We start from the raw sequence: 23,622 nt of genomic DNA, 5'->3' as shown, positions 1-23,622 counted from the left end.
TACAGCATTTATAAATTTCATAAAGGTCTCTCCAGAATAACAATTTAATTTATTTTTGTTGAATATATAATCGAAAGACGAGTTTCATGATTATCTGCATCAGATGTTCCAAGTTCTTATGCATAGATGGCTTTTAATTATTTCTTAGTGTACATATACTAAGAATTATTATTGTATAATAGTACTATGCTTTCTCATTTTTTCAGAAAAATTTTGTACAAGTGACCCACATTGTCAAATTGGACCTCAGTAAGAATTCATTGACGGAACTTCCAGAAGACTTTGGTTCTATGGTGCAGTTGAAACATTTGGATCTTTACAGCAATGAAGTAAGTCAAAACTTACACACAGAGTGCCACACACTCTCAATCACACTCACTCACTCACTCTCCCTCTCCCTCTCCTCTCTCTCTCTCTCTCTCTCTCTCTCTCTCTCTCTCTCTCTCTCTCTCTCTCTCTCTCTCTCTCTCTCTCTCTCTCCCCTCCCCCTCCCTCCCTCCCTCCCTCCCTCCCCGGTCTCTCTCTCTGTGTGTGTGTGTGTGTGTGTGTGGTGGCAGTCTGGTACCCAGGATCCATAGACAAATCTAGAAATTTTCTCTGGAGGTGCACAACAAGTACTGTAATGTCTCTCACATACACATTCACGCACACACACATGTATATGTAGAGGGGAGGGGAGGTTGTAGGGAAATTACTTGAGAGGAGACATGTTTAAGACATGTTGATACTATATAACATTTTGTTGACTTCTGCACCTGTACAGACAATTTTCATGTACTCGATAATGTTTGCCCATTTCGATGCTACGAATCCTCGAAGAACGACATTTTCTAACCACATCACAAGTATTCACAGTTGATACTGACATTTATTTTTGTCAGGGAGCGAAAAAAATGTACTATGATACCGATAGACTACATGATTCTTGTGATTGTAAATGTCTCGTACAAAACGTATGATTTTATTTTAAAGTGCAAACAAACCTTATAGCCTAAGATAAGCAACATGTGTGTGTTAAAATTCCATTTTTAAGCCCGCTTTTTTTAATGAAGGGGTTTAGTCTAAGGATTGATTTTTTTCACGTGTAGTCCTACCTGCAGGGTGTCTGTAAATAAAATATCAGCACTTAGAAATGCACCCCTTTTTTACAGCATGGGCTCAAACATGGCCGTTCATTGAATTTTGACAGTTTTCGGGGTTAAATATCTCAGATGGGTCCCCTTTAAAAATTCTGAAATTTGGCACATAGGAAGCCTTTCATGAACCTAACTCACAGTAAAAATATCAACTTTTAGATTCAACTCGTTTTGGTCAATATGAGGTAACGTATGTTACCTAATTTCTGATGTTGCAAAGTAAGGTTAAACTACATTCCATACTTAGAATAATGAAGTATTTTCTTTTTCTTTTTAAATTAGGGTTAAATAAAGACTCAAAAAATATAGTAACATAAGGTTTTATTACTTGACTTACCATAAATTAAAATTACAAGGTATGACAATTGAAAATCTGCAAAATTTCATTGCAAAAGGTTTGATTTATTAGTGTGTGTGCACGCGTACGTGATTTATAATTAATTAATACACTTACAAGGGAGGTATAAGCCCCCCTCACGTGTTTTTGTGTTTCAGCTAAAAGAAAACTGTTTTAGGGGGCAAAACCCCCCTCAAAGGTCAAGATGAAGACAAATTGACGCGAGGATCTGTCCCCTGTGTACCACTCCGATTTCCATGAAATTTGGCAGGTGTATGGAGGGGCCCAAAGAAGAAGTACGTGTTTTTGTGTTTAAGCTGAAAAAAGGGTTTTAGGGGGCTACCCCCCCCTCAAATATCAAGATGAGGAGAAATTGAAGTGGGGATCATTGTTACTATTTGAATTAGTCTTCTTTGAAATTAACAACGAAAGATTATACAATTAACTCTCTCTTTCAAAATGAAAAGATGAGGACAGGTTTCTTATTATAAGAATTGGTAATTTTAGTGGTCTCAAAGCATCAAAAATCCAAAATAATAGAATGATGTTATTTCCCTACTGAATTCTAAGTCGACTTTATGCACAGATAGACTAATCGGGCCTGGACATACAGTTTAAAGTGAGATACAAACCACTATGTGTCTTCAGCGGGTATATGACCCGGAACCCCTTGTTATCCTGCACTGAACTTAAACAAACAGCTCCCAGCCCCCCCCCCCCTTCCCATTTCTAAAATAAATTTACATTAAGTATAGCATTTATAAGATAATCATTATTGATTGTTTTTATTACTGAACGTCAAAAAAACATGTTCTACAACTAAAATAATCACCTCTTCATCTGATCTCACCCAAAATCTTTCTGTTCTTCTCTTTCCCCCTCCCCCCCACACACATGCACCAGGGCCTCCCCGATGGCGCACTGGTAGCGACGTCGTCTTGTAATCAAGGGGTCCCAGTTCGATACCCGGTGGAGGCACATAGTGGTTCGGATCCCACTTTAAACTGTAGGTCCAGTCCCGATTAGCCTTACTGTGCACAAAGTGGACTTAAAACACCAACTCAATCAATCAATCAACACATACACCACAATAAATCTTTTCGTAAGCTTGTATGTGTATAAATATAAAATTCAATACTCAAAAAAATACTATTTATGTTCTATTTTCCGTCAACCCTCTCCTTCTCACACAACCCTCATTATTATAGGCATTCCCCAGAGCATAGTGGTAATGTATCGACGTCTTGTAATCAGAGTGTCTTTTCCGAGTTCCAGTTAGGTGGCATAATGTTTCAGATTCCAATTCAAATGTATCCCGAGTCGTGATTATCCTGTGTGTTCAAAAAGTGATGTTATTACTAAATCTTGACCTCAATAATGAAATTTGTGTATTTTTTTTCAGCTGTGGTTCCTTCTTTACTCGAAAAATAACATATTAACTTAATCATAAATTCAACAAAAAGAAAATGCATCTGTAAATTAATTAATGAAAACTGTTATTACAAGCAAACCACTATTTTATCGTAAATGTAAATGAAGTATCATCTCACGTAGTGAAAACAATGTGAAAACTGTTCAAATTAGTGATATAATATTGTCAAACACATACGTGAATACATATATTAAGTTCGTGAACTATAAATGGGACAATTTAATACTAATTTGAAACTATTAAACGCAATTAAAGTGACAATGTAAACTTTTGCGCAATCTTTCTGCTGATTCGTGTTATTGAAACAATATTTAACCAATGGGGACTTATCTCATGTCAGAAAATGCTGCATTGGTTGAACTTCCTGTGAAGAAGACCGTGAGCCACGCCCCCTGCTCCTCTGAAATGAACTTCACTCTGATTGGAGGATCGTATATTTCACAACAGTTCCTTGTTTCAGAGCTACCAACATAATTTGGTAAGACGTTGGACTTAGAAAAATTCCATGCGACAGATTTTTCTAACATGACTGTACCAAGGAACAACCAAGGTATGAAAGCTTTAAAACTATTAAGTCACAAGTGAGCAATCCTCGTCAGGCTAGCTTTCTTTCAGACTATTGCAGCTGATATAGAACCCTTTCTTGTGAGGTTTCAGTTTGATTCACTAATGGTGCCTTTCCTGTATGAACATTTGCTCAAGCTACTGAAATCCCTTATGTCCAGGTTTATAAGTCCATTCTGCTTGAAGCTGTTAAGTTCTGAAAATCTTTTGAAACTAAATCTAACCGATCCAGAATGTGTGTGTTCTGCACAAGAAGTTGACATTTGATTTGCAACCCGAGCAGCATTTAGATCTGTGAAACTATCTGATGTTCAGGTGTTACATTTTTGTGAAGATTGTCTGAAAATATTACAATGTTTGTGTAAGAAGATATGAATGAAATCACCATTGAAATTCCTATAGGCTCACATATGGTGCAGGATGTTTGTCTCCAGCATCTGTTTCGGATGGAAAGTAGGTGAAGACCAAGTAAATGTGGCATTACAAGTCCTAGTTGAAAAGCGCCATTTTTCTGGCCCTGCTGCAGATATAAAATGGATCTATACTAACTTATGTAGTAATAACAGCGCGATTGCAAGAATGAAACATTTTGACATTGCTGTTGATCAGCTGGATCAGATGTGGATGACAGTTCTTGAAGACTGTAACAACAGTGCCTGTATACTGTTTGTCCAGAAGATTTTAATGCTTTCACATGGAAATGCTTATGTTGAGTGCCGTGTCTCTGTAAATAAGCAATGCCTTGTAGATAATCTTGATGAGGACACACTTATTGCCCAACAATGTAATGCAATTGTAACTTTAAGAGGGGTTGAAAAAGTCCCTATAACAAAAAATTTAATCCATGCAGAAAGGAATGCAAATGGAAAGTGGAAGGAAGCATGATACAACAGAAACTCAGAAGACTCATTTAGAAGAGAGGAAAAGAAGTATTGCAGAACTGAAAGAACTGAGTATAAAGAATGCTAAAATCCTCAAGAGATCTGCAAAGGAAATCCAAGAACTTGAAAAGGTGAAAGCATTAAAGAAGAAAATAGTGGATTCTAGTTTTGGACTTTTAACCACTGTTATTTTTTAAAGAGGTTTACCTACGTTTCGGAGGCTGAATCTGCCTCCGTCTTCAGGGTAGCGTGTAGTCTGTTAGATCACATACATAAATGGTTGCCTAGGAGGATTATTCTTGGTGGCCTAGGCTCCACCGTGTCTGTCGGTCACAAGGACCTCTATATACAAAAAATTGCCAGGTAAGATTATCAGTGGCCCAGGCTCCACTCTGTCAGACGACCACGGATTGCATGCAATGGGCGGTCCAGTCCCCGGAGATCAAGGTGGAAACCTAACGGTGCCACACGAAGCCTTGATCGTGACCTTGACGTGGTCGTCTGACAGAGTGGAGCGTGGGCCACTGATAATCTTACCTGGCAATTTTTGAAACTTTCACATGTTAATGAACACCAATTCTATATGTTAGAAAAAACATTTCAAATATTCAAATTGTGCATTTATTTTAAAGGAAGAAAACTATTGTACAAAATTACATCCAGTTACACCCCTAGTCTATCTGTGCTGCAAGTTTGGACTCGCCCGGTCTCGCCAGTTGGGAGTACGTATTACGTCATTGAGTGAACACCTGCAACCGTGTTCTGCCGAAAAATTGTCCAGTGTGAATAGTGAACAAAGAATTAACATAAAATTCCTTGTGAAACTTAAGAAATTGGCAACAGAAACCTTCCAAATGTTAGTGAGACTTTTGGAGATGATACTTTGTCTAGGACATGCTTGTTTGAATGGCATGAATGGTTTTTGTAGGGAAGGGACAGTGTGGATGACAATGAACATTCAGGGCACCCACGAACTGCGATTACGGAACAAAACATTGCAAGAGTTCTTGAAGTGGTACGAGGTGACCGAAGATTGAGTGTTCGTGCAGTGGCTGAGTTAGTTAACTTGGATAGGGAAGCTGTTCGATGCATTTTAACAGAGGAATTGAACATACAGAAGATTTGTGTGAAGGTTGTACCAAACATTCTGTCAGATGACAAAAAACTGTGTCATAAAGACTTGAGTGAGGACATGTTACAATGCCTTAGAAAAGAGCCAAGTTTGTTGGAATCTGTTGTTACTTGCGATGAGACATGGATTTTTACCCATGACCCTGGAAGTAAGTTTCACAAGGAATTTGATGTTGATTATTTGTTCACTTTTCACACTAGACATTTTTTCGGCAGAACATGGTTGCAGGTGTTCACTCAATGATGCAATACTCCCAACTGGTGAGATCGGGTGAGTCCAAACTTGCAGCACAGATAGACTAGGGGTGTCGCATGACGTCACCAAAACTGTTGTTGCCAACTCCTCTTTGTTTTTCACTTATGCAATCAATCCAGTTTTTTTTTTTGTCACACCTCGTATATCATTTTTCGTATGACTACTGAATTGTTATGGAAATACATTAACTCCAAAAAATTTGGTAAAACAATTATTTTATAATGTGTGCGTCGATCGGATGGCTATAAGGGGTGAAGGGAGGCCATCAATAATTTCACATAATGTGACAGGGTGGCGACAGACCTGGAAAACCTGGAAAACCGGGAAAAGTCAGGGAATTTGAGGTGTCAAAAAAAGTCAGGGAAATGTCAGGGAATTTCGTCTTCATTGACTTTTTTTTTATTATTTATTTAAAGATATCGTTATGGAACTCTGCACGGGAACAGGAAATCTCGTTCGTAAGTTTCGGCCTCAACTTTTAGGCCCCTTTTATGCGCAACACAACCACGACGCCAGAAACCAGTGATGGCAGGAGGAGAGAGAGAGAGAGAGAAATTTCTCTCGCCTTGGCTTCTCGGCGGGAATTTTAAATTCGAACACTCTTTGAAGGAAAATTGTTATAACTCGGGTACTATGGGAGCAATCTACTTCGGATAACTTTTGTTTTTCAGCTAAAACATCAGCGCATGCAACCGTGTACAATTCAGAACGCCGAACCGAGGAAGGGGGGTTTGGGGGCGCGACCACCGAATTTCAATGAAAAAAACACAAATCTTGTGTTTGCCCCCTCCTCTTCCGCTATTTTGGGGAGAAGTCGCAAACTTTAGTATTTTCTTCAAAGAATGGACGTTTCCAAAGAGATTGAAACATGTTTCATGTTCCAGGGTGCCATACAAGTTGAATAGTGAGAAATGTGTAACTCTGTTCGGAAATGTGGCATGGATATGTTGCGGAGAGGGGGGAGATTGGTCATCAATTATGAATTTCCCAGGCTTGCTCCACACCTGTGTCAGAGTTTCCACACAAACATATGAGTATGAAGGTCCGATAAGGACATTCATTTCGTAATCAGCACCATGATACCATATGGTATCATCGGGCGAGTACGACCTTACTCATCGGGAGAGTAAAGGTTAAGCCACTAAATGTTACGTGGAAAATGCATTGAATTATCATTTTTTTCTTGTCCGTATGGGAGTAGTAAGGGGACTTGTCAACAGATGGAGGGGATAAGAGCGGGTGGTTCCGTCCGATAGTTGTCGGACGTAGTAGTGAAGTATTTTGTTGGGCAAACTGAAGGAAGATGAAAACAAATAGGTTCCATTGATACATACGATTTTTGTCGAATATCGCCTCCCGACAAAGTATCTCACTACAACATGCGACAGAAATTGCATCAAGAAGAGCTTTAGACTGCAAATGTGCTGCAGGAATTTTATTACTCTTCTGGCTCACCTCATCTTATTTCATGTAGCAGTGCTTACGAAGGTTTTCTTTCATCATGCTGACGTATTACTGGTTTCGCACAAATTAACATACGTTTACAATGACATTGCTCTATTCTTAGATATCAAGAAGAATCCAACCAAATGGGATATATATTGAATACTATCACAAAAAGTGAAACATAAATCTGCATTGGTGAACGTTATAAAAATTGGCAAGTGCATGCTCCCAACCTCAAATTTACTGCAACACTAGTATTGCAATGAAATTAACGCCACTCTCTGTCCTGTCTCTTTAAACGCGTGAGAGATGGTCACTAATCTCTCACTGAGTAAGGTTAATGTCCAATATTATGAAATAAAATACTAATAATAAATACATAAATATTTTAATATCATACTCGTGTTTACTCCAATCATTCAATCATAAAAGCAAATCACTTTCTTCAAGAATTGACTTTTCTCTGCCAGCCCTGCTAAATTTTCACTTTCCATCTACTGATTTATACGAGGGGTGGCCAGAAAGGAATTTCCAAGTAGTAGGGACATTGATTTTTCGCAAACGCCAAAACCGTGAAAAATAGTAATTGCTGCGAAGTTATGTTTAGGACGTCTGGTGCAGTGATGTCTGGACACATTTTTCGCCCGTTCGAATATCGAAATAATGCGAATTTGGCATAAAATGTGAATTGTTGGCGTTTTTAGCGATTTTTTTAAAGAAATGTCCTAAAACAACGAAAAATTCCATGAAATCCAACATTCTTGTCTCTTCTAGGCCATGTTTGTGTAGGGGAGACCGGGGCACTTTGTCACAATTTTCACATTTTATTTTTTTGTGGCTCTCACGTAAGGCCGAGAATTATAATTTTTTACAATCAAATACTTAGTTATCTTGTGCACAACATATGTTCCTCTGTACAATGTAACTCATCCTGAAGTGGGCTTATTAACTCTTCTTTATGGTCAATACAGTTGTGACAATGTACCCCATATGCGGGGTAAGTTGTCACAATATCTGGGGCAAGTTGTCACATGCTATTCTAGTGGCAGTTTCATTAAATAGGTATATATTATTAATGCAACTCCTAGAAAAAGACTGGAAATGTTACTAGCACTAAATACTTAGCATGTAAAAGAGACTTAAAAGCTAATTAAATTAATAGGTAAATTATGCTAGATAACAAGAAATAAAGTAGGTGGGCCTGTATACTTTCTTCATCCCAAAAGATACATATATTGTTACATCAATCTTTGTAGGTAAACCAGAACTTCATGAAAACAACACTAGCTTACAGAGTAGATAATGAATCAAAACTACAAACTTAAAGGTTACAGAAAACTGTTTCAGTAAGAACATTTGCAAAAGATAGGGCCTACACTTCCAACACACGAAATTTGCCAGTGGCATTCAACTTTCTTGTGATTTTAGAGTTAATAAATTGCAAAAATATTCCTATATATATATGTCCGAAGCTTGTTTTTGGCATGATACTAGTAAGTCTTCCTCATGTTCCGCAAATACTCTGTTACATGTTGAGTAACCCAATGTGAATGAGCATTGCCCGGACTGTAGTTCACTATCTGTAACACGTGCACAAAATCTCGCCAATGTTCTGTAGTGGACATGAAATTGTTTGGCAGCTTTACGTATTGATACGGGGTTATCGTTTCTTTTCACGGCTCTTGCTGCAGCCAGTAGGTCTCCCATGGACGGGGCATTCCTCTCAGTCTTTCTCTTGTATGTTCTCACCATCTGCGAAGCGACAGAACCACTTATTAAAAGAGGAATACACCACTTGTATCATGACTAACACACAGCGGGGCACATTGTCACAGTGACAACATGCCCCGTCTTATTTGTGACAACTTGCCCCACGCGTCGTAGTTCCTCTTTTTTAAAAATATCTGTACCAAGCAATAAGATTAAGCGCATTCAGAGTACCACATCATGAAGCTCTATTTCTAACCTACATAACACACACGAAGATACTTACCGTTCACGCTTTCACGAACACACAGTAGGAAAATTCCAGGACTCAAAAAATTTACACTGAAGCACTGAAAACAGACAAAACTCAACTGACTCAGCCACGTGTTTCCCGCACACTTCTAAGCGAGTACAGTTGGAAGTGATATCTAGTAGGTAAAGGAGAAAGCAGCACCAGCTCGCTAACGTTTAGGCTTTTCTCAGAATTGCTACTGTGACAACGTGCCCCTTGTGACAATGTGCCCCGGTCTCCCCTACATAGATGTTCTCCAACATTTTACTCAAGAGTAAACTATAGAGTTATACGTGCACGGAATAATTCCGACAGCCACATTAAATCATGTATTTCCCACGATTTTTTCGATCCCCTGCGGGGGAGAACCGGGATGTCTTCCACCTATTCACACTGCTCCGACGCCCACCCAGCATCATATGAAGCTGGTACCTTGAGGAAACTTTGAGGGATAAAGGTAGCCAGGAGCGTGGTGCTGATCACATCACCCCTACCTTCAGCTATGATCAAGAAAGTGTGGGGGCCCTAACTCCACACCCTTACTATACACCTTCATGGAAAAGTTCACGGGAGCACTTTACTTTTAACTCCTCAAAAATCTGTTCCAACATATCAAACTGTCACGAAAATACGTAGACCATGCGACCTACAATTTAAAAAAATAGTTTAAAAGCACAATGGAATATTACGTTTCGGTATATTTGGCAGATAAATGTTCTAAAACAAAAACGCGAATTTTGGGAAACGTAACACTAACAAGTCACAAAAAGATAATGCCAATTTTTGGTGCCATAATATATCGGTATGTGTCACATGAGATTGTTTGATTTAAATTTTTTGGGTGCATCGTCACTTATGGTCATTATGCACCCTTCAGTATACACGGAGAAAATTCCATTATCTAAAATCCTTACCTTAATATTAAAAAAGGGGTATGGAAAATAACTTTCCCAAAATATCTTTCAAGATATCAAACTCTCACGAAGTGGCGTAAGCCATGTGACTTACAATTTGACAATTTGAAACAGTAGTTTAACATGAAGGTATAATTTCAGATATTTGCCAAAAAATGAGCTAAAATGAAAATGTGAATTTTGGGGAAAATAACACCGCATAGTAAAAAATTAAAAAATAAGAAAATAAACCAATTTTTTTTAAAAAAAAATATATCAAGGTCCCTACAGATTAGGCATAAATAAAACAAGAATATCAGTTGTAATTTATTGCATTAGTAACAGTGAGTCCCTAACCTAATTTTCGGCATAATCACCACCATTGTTCTGACATTTGTCGTAGCATGGCACTAAATTTTGTATGCCCACGGCATGTGTGTCTGACAGAAAAGACTGGAACTATCTCTACCGCAGTGTAGCTGTCAAATCCTTGCCCTGCAAGAAACCTCTTCAGTTAAGCAAAGAGATGAAAGTCTGTACATTCAAGCCCAGGGCTGTACAGGAAGTGGTCCAAGATCTCTCACCTGAAGTGATGCAAAGGGCCCGTGTGTAATCAGCTGTATGGGGTTGTGCACATTCGATTGGCCTTCCTTGAATTGTCTGCACCATCGTCTGACCATACTATCACTCACGACGTCCGGTCTGCACACCTCACACGATTGCTGGTGACTCTGTGCCAAATTCTGAGCGTGCAATGTAGGCTACATCGCAGTCGGTGGGAGACTGTATGAGAGCTGCAATATTTAACCTAGAACTGTCCTAAAACGGCTGCATTGCAACTGTACCTATTACAGTTACATGCCACTTCTTCCTGCCTGCATGTGTGTGTGTCGCTCTCCGACCACTAGTGCTGCGTATAGGCACCATTGGAGCTTTTTTCGGGATGCCCCTCGTATATGAACTTTCAGAAGCTTTTATTATTAGAATGTTCCTGTTTTAATGTGAGGTTAGCTAAATCAGGTACATATACAATGCAATTCTATAAATTCCTTGCGTTAAATTTCTAATACCCACATACCCCTTTCGTCAGCATTAATGGTATAACTGCATGTTGTCAGTTTCACAGTACTTCACTTGGATATACTGTACTGAAGCGAAATCCCATTGATAATGTAAGGAAATATGACACTTTATTTTGTTCGATTCAATTGTTTCACTTATATGCAAGAGTTCAGTTGTTTGCCTTACAGAGAAGTGAGAAGTAGCTTTATGCATTGAAAAATGAGTCCGCAGTCTGCACTCATGGTTCTTGTATGCAGAGGGTTCCAAACCTCAGTGGAAATATCAACATATAATACCGAGAATGTATAAGGAGACTAATAACTTACAAATTGTATTTCTTAATCATTCACACTTCACTCTTATCTCATTTAGTCGTAACTTTAAAAATATTCAAGTATTTTATTTTAAACTTACTGCGTATGACAAAATTTCGTAATCCTTCCCTAGCTTGTATATAAATTGTAATTATTTTCCAAATTCACTATTCTACACTTTGAATTCAAATAATAGAGAATAGAGAAATTAAGTCAATTTCATAGAAGATAATATTGGTACTTAAAAAAAACCATACGTGGATCTGTAGGAGTTTATTATTCCCATTTGCAAAAACATCGATTTAGTTTAGTTTGTAATTGTCAGGGAAAAATGTAAATTTTGTCCTGGAAAACCTGGAAAAGTCAGGGAATTTCATTTCTGCTTGTTTGTAGCCACCCTGTGTGATAATGAAAGCTTGCTAGTATATTGGTAAATTCCAATAATTATACAGATATAAGAAGATAAAGTATGCTTTGTGACGAAAATATTAATCTGATATACTACAGTTTACGGTTTTAAACTTGAATGTGACTAAGTGTGGATTTTCATCTAAGTGCTCTGATTTTCTTACATATATCACATTTGAGTGGGTGCCAAACTTTGGGGTTGGGACAAGGACAGTTAATTTTGTCTTGGTAGATAAGGGATAGCATTAAGAGACCATACTGGTGGGGCAAAAAGTAGGGAGACAATCGCCCCCACACACACTCCCCTAATCGCTGCTACTGTACATACTTGTTCATGTACATTAATTGCCCTAATGATTTGGTCTGGAAAAATTTTGTTCTTGGTCTGGAAAAGTCTGGAAATTTTGTTTTCACAAAAACATGTAAGAGCATATTAGAGACTTTTTTCACTTGTTTATAAACCAATATCAGATAACTGCAGTTGGCAAATTCTTCTTACTTCTTCCCGGCAAATAAGAAGCAAGGAATTTTTTCCAAGCAAGTCACTAGGAAGGATTACGCAAAAGCGTCTGTATAGAAGTGTAAATACTACTTGAGCCAAGTTCTCAATTGTCCACATACATTTTTGTGGATGTAGGGACAACAAAGACACCTGAGTCACACTTTTAGAATGTGTTAAAACCCTAGAGAAAACAGTATTTAGTGATTATCATTTTTGCAATACTGTGCTTGTTCCCCCATGGTAAGGCAAGTGTTCAAGGGCACATGGCATATGAATGAGACTGCTGCAAAACCAAGGGAGAGGTCGCTTTGCATACGGAACAGCCTTCTGGCAAATTTTGTCATCAGCAGGGCTTGGAAAACGTATAAAGTGAGAAAAAGGGGTACGGTAAATATAAGATCGAGATAAACGTCTTAATGTTCAACATGTTTTTTTGCAGGGAATTGGTTGAACTGATTGAGTGGGTATCGTGTATTAATTCGAAGAACTTATTCAATGAAACACTTGGGTTTGAACATTTTTATATTAATTCCAATACACATGTATATAAAATCAACAACAAGGAACCATATCAACAATATATATCATTTGAAATTTAGGTTGTTTCAGCCCATGGCTTCATAACTTAACTTCCACTAATATATAACAATATTCCCCTTGGTTGCAAAATAAAACATAATAATAACAACAATCATAACCATTCTACACTGGTTCATATCTGCAGGGTGGTTTATGTATCCTTGCAGACCTTTTGTGGAAATGCTGCTGCTGCAGCGGTCTCTTGTTTTGAACATCCTGGCTTCTCCAGGCCCTGCTTCTCCTTGTCTCTGCTGCTCCATTTCTTCATTGTGAGCCACAGAAGGTAATTCCATATAGTCCAAGTTAGCAAATTCATCGAGCATTCACCATTTCCATATCTTCCAATCTCGTTCCTTCTAGAAATCTCTGGCTTCAAAAACGAAAAATGAACATTTCATGTGTAATTGTCCCTCTTAACTTTGAAATTTGAGTGCGATAATTGTCCTACAATCTTGCCTTTTTCATACTACTTTTTTTCTGGACAATAATAATATACTCCAGATCCTTCCTTATAATGCTCTGCCTCATAAATTACCCTTGTTATATCATTGTCAATTAAGTTATTGGCGTTTACTTTGTATGAAAATAAAATTTCATTTGGTGATTTCCTTACAATCACATTTACAGTATTGTTGTGATAGAACAACATTCTCTTTAAGAATTTATCCACAGAAGCCTTTTGTTATCTCTCCTGTTAAAGTCATGTACCTTTTGATGATTTGTGTGTGCCTTTCAACTTCTCCATTTGCACACGGTCTATACGGTGGACTGTGAATTAATTTTATTCCATGATTGGTACAAAATATCTGAAAATCCCTGCTTGCAAATGGTGGGCCACCATCAGAACATATGGTATTTGGTATTCCAAAAATGGAAAAATGATTTCTCAACTTATCAACAGTTTCTTCAGCCATTAAATGAACAAGTTGCCAAACATTTACGTATTTACTAAATGCATCCACTAAAATAAGAAATTTATATCCATGGAAGAAAAAATGATCTATGTGTACTCAGTGAAATGGATCATCTTCAGGCTTCCATGAAACATACTCTTGTTTATTTGGTGCTCTTAAATGTCTTCTGCACACATCGCACGACAGAACATAATTCTCTATATCCTGGTTCATGCTCGACCACCAAAAGTACTTTCTTGCAACATGTTTGGACTTCACAACTCCAAAATGAAATTTGTGCAAGTCTTTTAGAACCTTATTTCTCAATAATGTTGGCACTACAATTCGCTCACCATGGCATAACATTTCATTATTGCGATTTAAGACATTTTTATTCTGAGAATAAATTTTCAATTCTCCATCAGCTTCTTTACGTGCTATATTCCTCCAATCCTTCACTGTGTCTTCATATGCTAGTAACAATGTTTCATCCTGTTTCATTGCTTCAATTACTTCCTCAACTCGTAAAGGATCTTCACTCATCAATGTCTGATTATCCAAAAAATAAATAGGTAAATCCTCTTCTTCATTCACTAAACATGACACAGGTAATCTGGACAAGACATCAGCCATCCCTACGTTCTTCGTGTAATGAATGGAATAATCATAATTTGCTAGAAGTAACCTCCATCTTTGCCATCTCATAGATACTGTAGGAGAAATTTCTTTGTCTGGATCTAATATCGATTTACCTGTTGAAGAATCTGTAGAATTTTAAATTTGTTTCCTGCCAAATATATATGAAAATGTTTTATACCTTACACTACTGCCAAACTTTCCTTGTCAACTTGAGAGTAACTTTTTTGACTATTTGTTAAAGTATCTGAAAAACATGCAATAGGTTTCAGCACTCCTTCTATTTCATGTGTCAACTGACAACCTATCCCATAGCCACTTGCATCCGTGACTAAAACTAATGGCAATCGAGTGTCAAACGATACTAAAACAGGTGCAGAAACTAATAGCTGCTTAACTAGCTGAAACTCCCTGTCACATTCTTCATTCCAAAACCATTGTACACTCTTCTTTTGCAATAAGTAAAGATTAGGTATCCTAGAACTCAAATTAGGCAAAAATCGTGCATGATACGCCACTAAACCCATGAAAGTCACCAATTCCTGTTTTATTCTCAGGCACCTTACATTTTATTACTGCCTGAACATGTTCATTTGTAGGTAAAATTCCATGTTCCGTGAATTTCCTTCCTAGAAAATTTACTTCATGAACAAAAAATTCAGACTTCTGCAAATTTACTTTCACATTGTACTGCATCAATCTTTCCAAAACTACTACAGTTAGTTTGTAACAGCCATACAATGTATCTGCTCCTAAAAGAATGTCATCAATAAATGATACCACTCCATCAATACCACCAAGTATTGTGTCCATGGCTCTTTGAAATGCTTGAGAACTTATTTTAGTTCCAAACTGTAAACGTTTATGTACATATAAATGACCTTCATTTACAATGGTAAGAACAGGTTGAGACTTCTCTTCGACTAATATTTGATGAAAAGCTGAACGTAGATCATCTTCGTATACCACTTATGTGAACCTAACTTATGATAAAGCTCGTCAAAAGTTGGAAGTGGATATTGTAAAGTATCTACATTTGGATTTACAGTTTTGCTATAATCAGCACATACACGAATACTTCCATCTGCTTTTCACACAGCAACTACAGGACTACTCCAATCAGAACTTTCTATTTCTTCTAAGATTCCTTGCTGGCACAAATCTTTTATTGCCTTGCCTACTTCATCACGCATAAAGTAAGGTAGATTGTAACCTTTCCTTTTCACAGGTACAAATCCAGGCTTCAATGGAATTCTAACATTAATATTTCTTATGGGTTCTGAAATGTCATTATTGAACAAAATTTTAAATTTTACTAAAATATCGCTGATTCCCCATTTGATGTGTCTGTGTACAAGCTCCTTGTAATACTATTCCAAATTTTTTCTTCCATTTGCCCTTGTACAGTATCAATTACCGAACTTCTTCTCGAATCGCCAAAAGAGAATACGCAATCCTGCTCGACCAAGTATAGGTCATTTAAATCTCCTACTATAAACGGCATTTCATAACTCAGTTCTTTACAGGTAAGGAAATTTGACACTCAAACTTCAACTTTTCTCCTGTGATAGTACCATATCCATTTTTGAGTGGATTCAATCATAAAACGTCTCTGCTTTTCCATACACTACTCTTAGGTAGAATGTTAGCATAACTTCCTGTATCCACTATGAATTTAACTGGTTCATTGTAGATATATAGCTCAACATATAAGGGTTGAATCTCATTGCATAATAACTCCTCAGCATCCTTGCTACTTTCTTTACTTTTATGCTGTACAGTATTTATTAATTTATAATGAATATATTGTGCTGGCTTCCTCTGCAGTCAAAATTATTACCTCGGGGTTTTGTGTATCACATCTTCCTCCTCAGAGGGTGTAGAAGAAGATCTTACATTTGATGCTGTAGTCTTATTTAAATATTGCACACCCGTTGAGGTGTAGTTAGGTTGTCTTTGATACATGAAATCTACCTTCTTCCTTGGTGATCTTTTATCTACATCCTTTATTTCGTTCTTGTATCTACAAACATTAGAAAAATGATTTATCTTGCCACAAAATCTGCAAGCTTTCCCCATAGCTGGACAACCTTCAGCTCCGTGTTTTTTTTTTTTTTTTTTTTTTTTTTTTTTTTTTTTTTTTTTTCGAACCACATCTATAGCAAATCCAGTTACATTTGTTGGACTGTCCTGTTGCAGTTGTCCCTTATAACATTTCTTTACCTCTAATTTGCCCTTGTACATATTTCGTGGATTGTACGTGTTAACTTTTTGAATGTTTGAGTCTTGCTGAATATGGCTACCAAATCTGTCTAGTACTTCATGATTCCTAATGTAGTCACAAGCATCTTTGTACATCTTTGGAGTCTCCATAATTAACTTCCTTTTTAATGTACCTTCCTCAAGTCCAGAAATGGTTTGCTGCTTTAATTCTTCATCAAAATCTTCTGGCTTAAACCCACATGTTAATGACAACTTTTTAATTCGTGATATATAATCATCCATTGATTCACCATGCTGTTTTTTAGCATTTTTAAATTTATATATCTCAAGCAACTTGTTTGTTTTAGGTTCATAAATATCAACGAGTTCTGTCAGCAAAACCTCGACAGGAAAACTACTAGGATCATTTGGAGCTAATTTAATATACAATGCCTCATACACATTATTTCCAATCACTGATAACAATAAATGAACCTTTTTATCTTCCTTAACTTCTTGTGCTTTTAGAAATGAATCAAATCTTCACACATAAGCTTTAATATTACTTCCTACCTCATAGGATTCGAAGAATGGCAACGTATTCATTTTTCTAGCTTCTAAGATTTGAATCTTCTATTCAACTACAATAATCTCATTAATTGTTAAACTTACAAATGTATCCAATCCATCATCGCCACTTATCGTGTATTGATTCGAAGAACTTATTCCAAGGTACCTTTATCAGGTAGGCCATTCCCGAGGTTCCGAGATTTTTTTCCATGATTCTGTGCACGCTATGATGTCATTAAGAGGACAGAATGGAACTTACTTCTTTAGCGTATACAGAAGCTTGAGATAAATGGATCGATTATTTACTTATATACACCTTTTCTTGAATGCCGGTAGAATAAGAACAAATCACCCTGTTTGTGCTCTTGCCACGTGCAATAATAATAGAAGAAAATCGCCTGGAATAAAGTGATCATATGAAAGTTATACATGTTATATGTACAAAAAAAATATCTTTGGCATGCATTTATCATTCATTTTCTGCCATTCAAAAATACAGATTGTGTGCTTGTTTTCAATTATTAGCTAATGTAAAATTTCTGGTGTTGAAAAAATATTTCAAATCGTTTGTTCTAAATAAATGCTTTAGCACAGACATCTACCTCCCTTTTTGCACAATTTATGAGGATAATAACGTCTTTGATACTACTACCACTAGTAATAATAATGCCATTATCAATGTTGTTATTATTAATAATATTATTATTGGTACGTTTATCCTGGTACTTGCCCCCTCCAGACAAAAATTTGTGGTTGCGCCTCTGGCCTTACTTCCACACTCTCCTTCCGTATCATCACGTATGCAACTTTCAAAAACCTTTACACAATCGGAACTCAGTTTCAAAGTATTGCTTCATTGAATATTAAGTGCACGATAAGATTTATTAGCTTTGAAGTTGAAACATCGCCCACGAAAATAATACTTTGAACATCTCGTAAGTAGCCAACACTAATTAACAATTGTACTGTGTTAATTTACTTTATGTGCGTTTGTTGAGAAATTGTGCTGAAAATATAATGTACGACTTACAGGACAGACGTTTCTCCCCTGCACATCCTTTCAATCTTCCCGTCAATCAATTAGAAGAACTGTCATGTAAATAATGCCCAAAGAAGCTGTTCAATGTAAAGCATACTTATCAAAGCAAGGAAAATTTTATCAATGATTTTTGTATTATCAATATAATATGTTGTATAGGCTACACGTCTATTATACATTATAATTTAAAGATATCGTACAAATATAATACTATTTTGCTGGCTTTAATTTATTTTATACGTGCTTTAAAAAGCCTCATTGGTTCAGTTGGTAAATAATCTGACTCACGCTCAAGACGAGGATTCTGTTCCCTGGGTGGTTGGTCTCGAAGGGAATTTTCTCAGCAACGTCCTTGCATGAAAACTGCTTTGAGGTTCACCAGGGGTATTTAAAAATAGTATTTTGGAGGCCGGAACGTGATGCTAACACCACCTCCATAAATGGCCGGGACTGTGAATCATAATCCCTATATTCATTCATGGCATGTTACAACGTGCATAAGGTTTTAAAACTTAGTGCATATTTAGTTGCGCACCATGGCCGTTCGGTCTAAGACGTCATGCTTTGGGCTCTGGCTACAGAACATGCAGGTTGGAGTCTCCTCGGGGAAGCATAACAACTTTCCTTCTGAGGTTTCGGACTGTGTATGAGACTGGTGGCCACCCACCATTGTGAGGAAATTGGAGAGCTACAAATGAGTAGCGTAATGCGGTCATGGAAACTTACAAAAATGACTGGGTGGTCGTCGTGCTGACCACAAGTCACCTCGTAACAGGTTGGATGATCGCCCACCTCGGCAGGTGGAAGTGAGGCCAGCAGTCGGTAGGTAGGCCTTAGCCCTGTATTAGTACACATTTGAATGCATGCCGCGAGAATACACATTATGAAATTTGTTTGACTCAACTCAAACATACTGCAGAAACTCTTTCCATGTAGATTTAATAGCCGGCATCTGTGGCAGAGTGGTTAGCACATCGCGCTATGACGCCAAGGGTCCCAGGTTCGAATCCCAGCCTGGGTATGGATGTTTGTGAGTGTTCATTCATCAATTTTATCATCATGACTCATCCCCATCTTCGCAATTAGCCAAAATTGGCAGAAAAGTGAAGTAAAATAAACTAAATAAAAAAAACTAGATTTAATATTTCATATTTGTGTTGCTTGATTGAATTAGTGTTTTAAGTCAGTTTTTTGCACAGAAAGGCTAATTGTGACTGGACCTACAGTTTAAAGTGGGATCCGAACCACTATGTGCCTATACCGCGTATCGAACCTGGGACCTCTTGACTACAAGGCGATGGCGCTACCACTAGGCCATCGGGAAGGTCATATTGTGTTGCTTCATAAGTCATATTTTCTAATTGCGCACTGTATTATTAGTAAAACACATTTTATGTGTGTGTTGGATATGGTATGAGATTTAATTAGGAAAAGTGATGGAAAATGTAATATTTATACAAAGTAAATTAATGTATTATGTTCTTACAACAAATGTAACTATTACAGAATAGGAAGGCAATGCCGAAATTAGCCGTAAGTTTTTTTTATTTTTTTTTTATTCCTCGCAGTAGTAAGTATTGTTACAAATAAAATCTAAAAATTTAGATCCTCAACTCAGGTGCATCAGAGACCAAATTATAATTCTCAGCTTGCATTTACCTCCGATTATTAGAAGTATCATTCAACCGAAAAGCAATCTCTGACTGTTGGCTGATAAATGCGACGTGCCTAAAATACAAGAAAACGTAACAGCATATTCGTTCCATTATTTTTGTTTTGTATTTGTATTGCTTTTGTTTTATTTCAAGTATAATTTATCCCTTGGCTAATCGCAAAGATGAAAATGAATGGTGAGTAGATGAAATGGATGTAGGGATGATCACAAACAGTACAGAGTAATACACAGATTGTTGGTCTACATGCCAGAGCCTAGTAAGCCCACAAGAAGGAAGTTCCTAGGATATATTACCTGGAAGAAATATTGCTATTTGAATGTTTCCCGAAAAGACACCCTTTATACAATAGCCATCATGTAATTCATTCACCGGCTTGGTAGCCGAGGGCGTTAAGTGGTCGACTTTCGATTTTGCCTCCAAAGTTCCCGGTTCAAGTTCCAGCATGGGCATAGGTATTCTCTGTGAGTCAGGCACGTATCCAGGAATTCCTTTCGTGGGGGCTAAACACCATATTTTTAATGGGTATATATAGAACCTCACAATTGTATGTTTAAGGCCAGTGGTGGCAATTGGGTTCAAAATGGGAGTGGGTGGTGAAAGAAAAGTTTACTTTCTCTTCTCTTGGTATACAAGGGTTAGCATAAAGAGGCCATAGTGTGAAGGCAAAAAAAATGGGGAGAAACTACCCCCAAAATCGTTGCCACTGTTCAAGGCTGTCAAATTATTCAGAACGTGAAATCGGAACATTTTTTTCCACTCAACTCCTCTGTTTCCATGCCTTAACATTGTGTGCCGGAACCATCTCAGTATGTGTGTTTGTGCATTTCTTCTCATCAGGCATCAAAACATCTATGGCGTTTTCGAGTGTTTTTCCGAAGCTGTAACACACACACACAGCGTGGGCAATCTACTCGACAACGAGAGACTCAAACTGTGGGCTGCGAACTGGACGCAGAAAGTTCTCGAATATTTCTTTCTGATTCGAGCCTGAACACCACTACTGTGTCTTGTCCTCCCATGTTTGCAGTTCTTATGAAAGCTGAAACCCACCAAAGTATTCATATTGAGGAGAAAGCACTCGCAAGTGTTCACAATTGTCTGTCACAGCTTCCGCAGTCTTGTCATATGTTGGCACGGAACAAAGTAAGTCTTCTCGAATACAGTTCGAAACAATTAATTCACAGTGAAAACCCTTCCGCTCCCAACACATCTAGTGTTTCTTCCCCCAATATGATTAAATGCTTACTCATTTATCTCCAGTGACGTGCCCAAGGGAGGGTTGGTGAGGTCATAACCCAATTTGACCAAGTATTCCTTAAAAAGAAAAGAACGTCAAAGACAGGAAAAGATGGCAATGAGGACTGACCACCAAAAATAGTTTTCATAACCCTCCTCTTCTAAAATCCTGGGAAAATTTGGTCCGGGCACAACTAACTCATCACTCAAAACTTTGATTTTCAGTTGATCTGTGCAGTTTATTTCTTTTTTAACCTTTTGCCGCCCAAGCGTCTCGAACGAGATACCTAAATGTAACCCTCACTGTCCCAAGCGTCTCGATCGAGATGCTGTGTCAAGGTCGTAGTTTTTACGTTATAACTTTTCTATTTTTGCCTAGAATTTCGATTTTATTTTTTTATATTGTTCCTAACACATGTATTTAACAGAAATGGTTTTTTGCATTTTTTTTTTTTTTGTCTTCATGAAAATAGGTGGGAAAAGGTACTTCTCTTTTGCGGCTCTTTTCAACGTCAAATTTTTGCCAATAAAGGAAGATGGGCTTTGTTGTTCTAAAGCAATGCTTTTCACTCCCGTCTGTTAACTGCATTCGAAGGAAACTTGTTTATCAGTATCCGATGTCAAAATGAAAGTTTTCCGTGAGGGTGCATGCAGGGGGTGCGGGGTGGGGGAGGGGGAAGACTGGTTGTTGAATCTGCGTTGTGAGAATATAATTTCGAAGCACGCTGAAGGAAACCTTTTTTTGTTAGCACAAGTGTCCACAAGTTGCGACAGGGGTTACCCTGCATTGTCTAAAAATAGAATTTCAAGCAGCTGCAAGAATCGCCACTCATTTTCACTGCGTTCTAGCTTTTCGTCCGTGAATGTTGTGCGTAGGTGTCGTTTTGGTCCCAAGTGCGAGGACATTTTTTGGGTGAAGTGACATTTTTTAAAATAATTTTTGGGGGTTTTCTCCCTTCCCCCTCCATATATACGCCAAATTTGCATAAATTTTGCATTTTGTGCATTTTGACCTTTTTTCGGGGGGGGCAGGGGGAAACACCATTTTTTTTTTAAGAAAAGTATTTTTGAGGGGATTTCCCCCCTTTCCCCCTCCATATGTACGCCGAATGTGCATAAATTATATATCGTCTGAATCTGTGATTCATTCTGCGTACAACGGTATATCGTTCATATCTCCAGGCAAATAGTCTCTGAGCTAAAGTCATTTCAAGGTACCGCTGCATTTTGAAGCTTGAATCAGTGGCGTGCCCACCATTCCTTTTGGGGGTACAACTCAAGTTACATTGGTCATACGACAATGATGCAAATATTTTTCTGTTTCTTACATTCCAGCGATAATTTCTATATGGGGGGCAGGGGGGGGGGCGAAACCCCATTTTTTAAAAGAAAAAGTATTTTCAGGAGATTTCCCCCCTATACATACTCTCAATTTATGTTCCTCTTTCAATGTAAGGGAACAAGTTTCACAACCATATAATACTACAGGCAAAATTACTGTTTTGTATATTTTAACTTTTAGTTTCTTAGATATTAAACGAGAAGACAAAAGTTTATGAAGAGAGAAGTAATTTTGATTATTGCCTAACACTTGGTTTCGGCCTGTAAGCATATATTTAGTTTTCTCTTTGTTAACTTCCAAACCTATCTCTTTAGCACTTTTGAAAAATATTTTAGCATTATTCTTAATTGTATTCACATCATCCCCCAGTAAGTCTACATCATCTGCATATGCTAACAACTGAGTCACACCATTTAATTTTAGTCCTTCTTTAGTTTCTTTTACCTTCCTAACAGCATATTCTAAGGCAAAATTAAAGAGCAATGGAGATAATGCATCTCCTTGTTTTAACCCATCATGAATTGTAAATTTGTCAGACATATTAATACCCACACGAATTTTACTTTCTGTTTCACTGGTGCATATTTTTATTATACTAACAAGCTTCTTAGGTATTCCAAACTCTACTAATATATTATATAATTTATCTCTTTTGACCGAATCATATGCTTTTTTGAAATCAATGAATAGCTGATGGACATTTTGATTATATTCCCACTTTTTCTCAAGTGTCTGTCTGATGAAAAAAATTTGATCTGTAGTTGATCTGTTACGTTTAAATCCACATTGATAATCACCTATAATTTCATTAGCATATGGCGTTAGTCTTGTTAAAAGAATGTTTGATAATATTTTATATGTTGTTGAGAGTAGAGAAATTCCACGGTAATTATTGCAGTTCATTTTATCACCTTTTTTAAACACAGGAACAATTATGGATTCTTTCCATTGTTGAGGAATTTCTTCTTTATTCCATATTAAACAAATTAATTTATGAATTTGACATATTAATGAATTTCCACCATATTTAATTAACTCAGCTGGTATTAAATCAATGCCAGGTGCTTTGTTATTCTTTAGCCTTTTAA

The 23,622-nt window shown here is 37.3% G+C and overlaps 1 protein-coding gene across 1 annotated transcript in view; it reads left to right on the top strand.

Annotated features, from left to right (window-relative positions):
- The window catches only part of LOC145991679 (leucine-rich repeat-containing protein 59-like), a 67,500-nt gene that overhangs the window by 21,002 nt on the left and 22,876 nt on the right, over window positions 1–23,622 (top strand). The window contains exon 4 of the mRNA XM_083127741.1: window positions 207–329. Coding sequence (XP_082983867.1) covers window positions 207–329 — 123 coding nt within the window. The remainder of the gene's footprint in view (window positions 1–206; window positions 330–23,622) is intronic.

This window comes from Lepisma saccharinum, chromosome 8 (assembly GCF_977018435.1).
Source record: "Lepisma saccharinum chromosome 8, izLepSacc3.1, whole genome shotgun sequence".
Taxonomy (NCBI): Eukaryota; Metazoa; Arthropoda; class Insecta; order Zygentoma; family Lepismatidae; genus Lepisma; species Lepisma saccharinum.
Note: the sequence above shows the minus strand (reverse complement) of the source record. Positions and strands in the feature narration are given on the sequence as shown.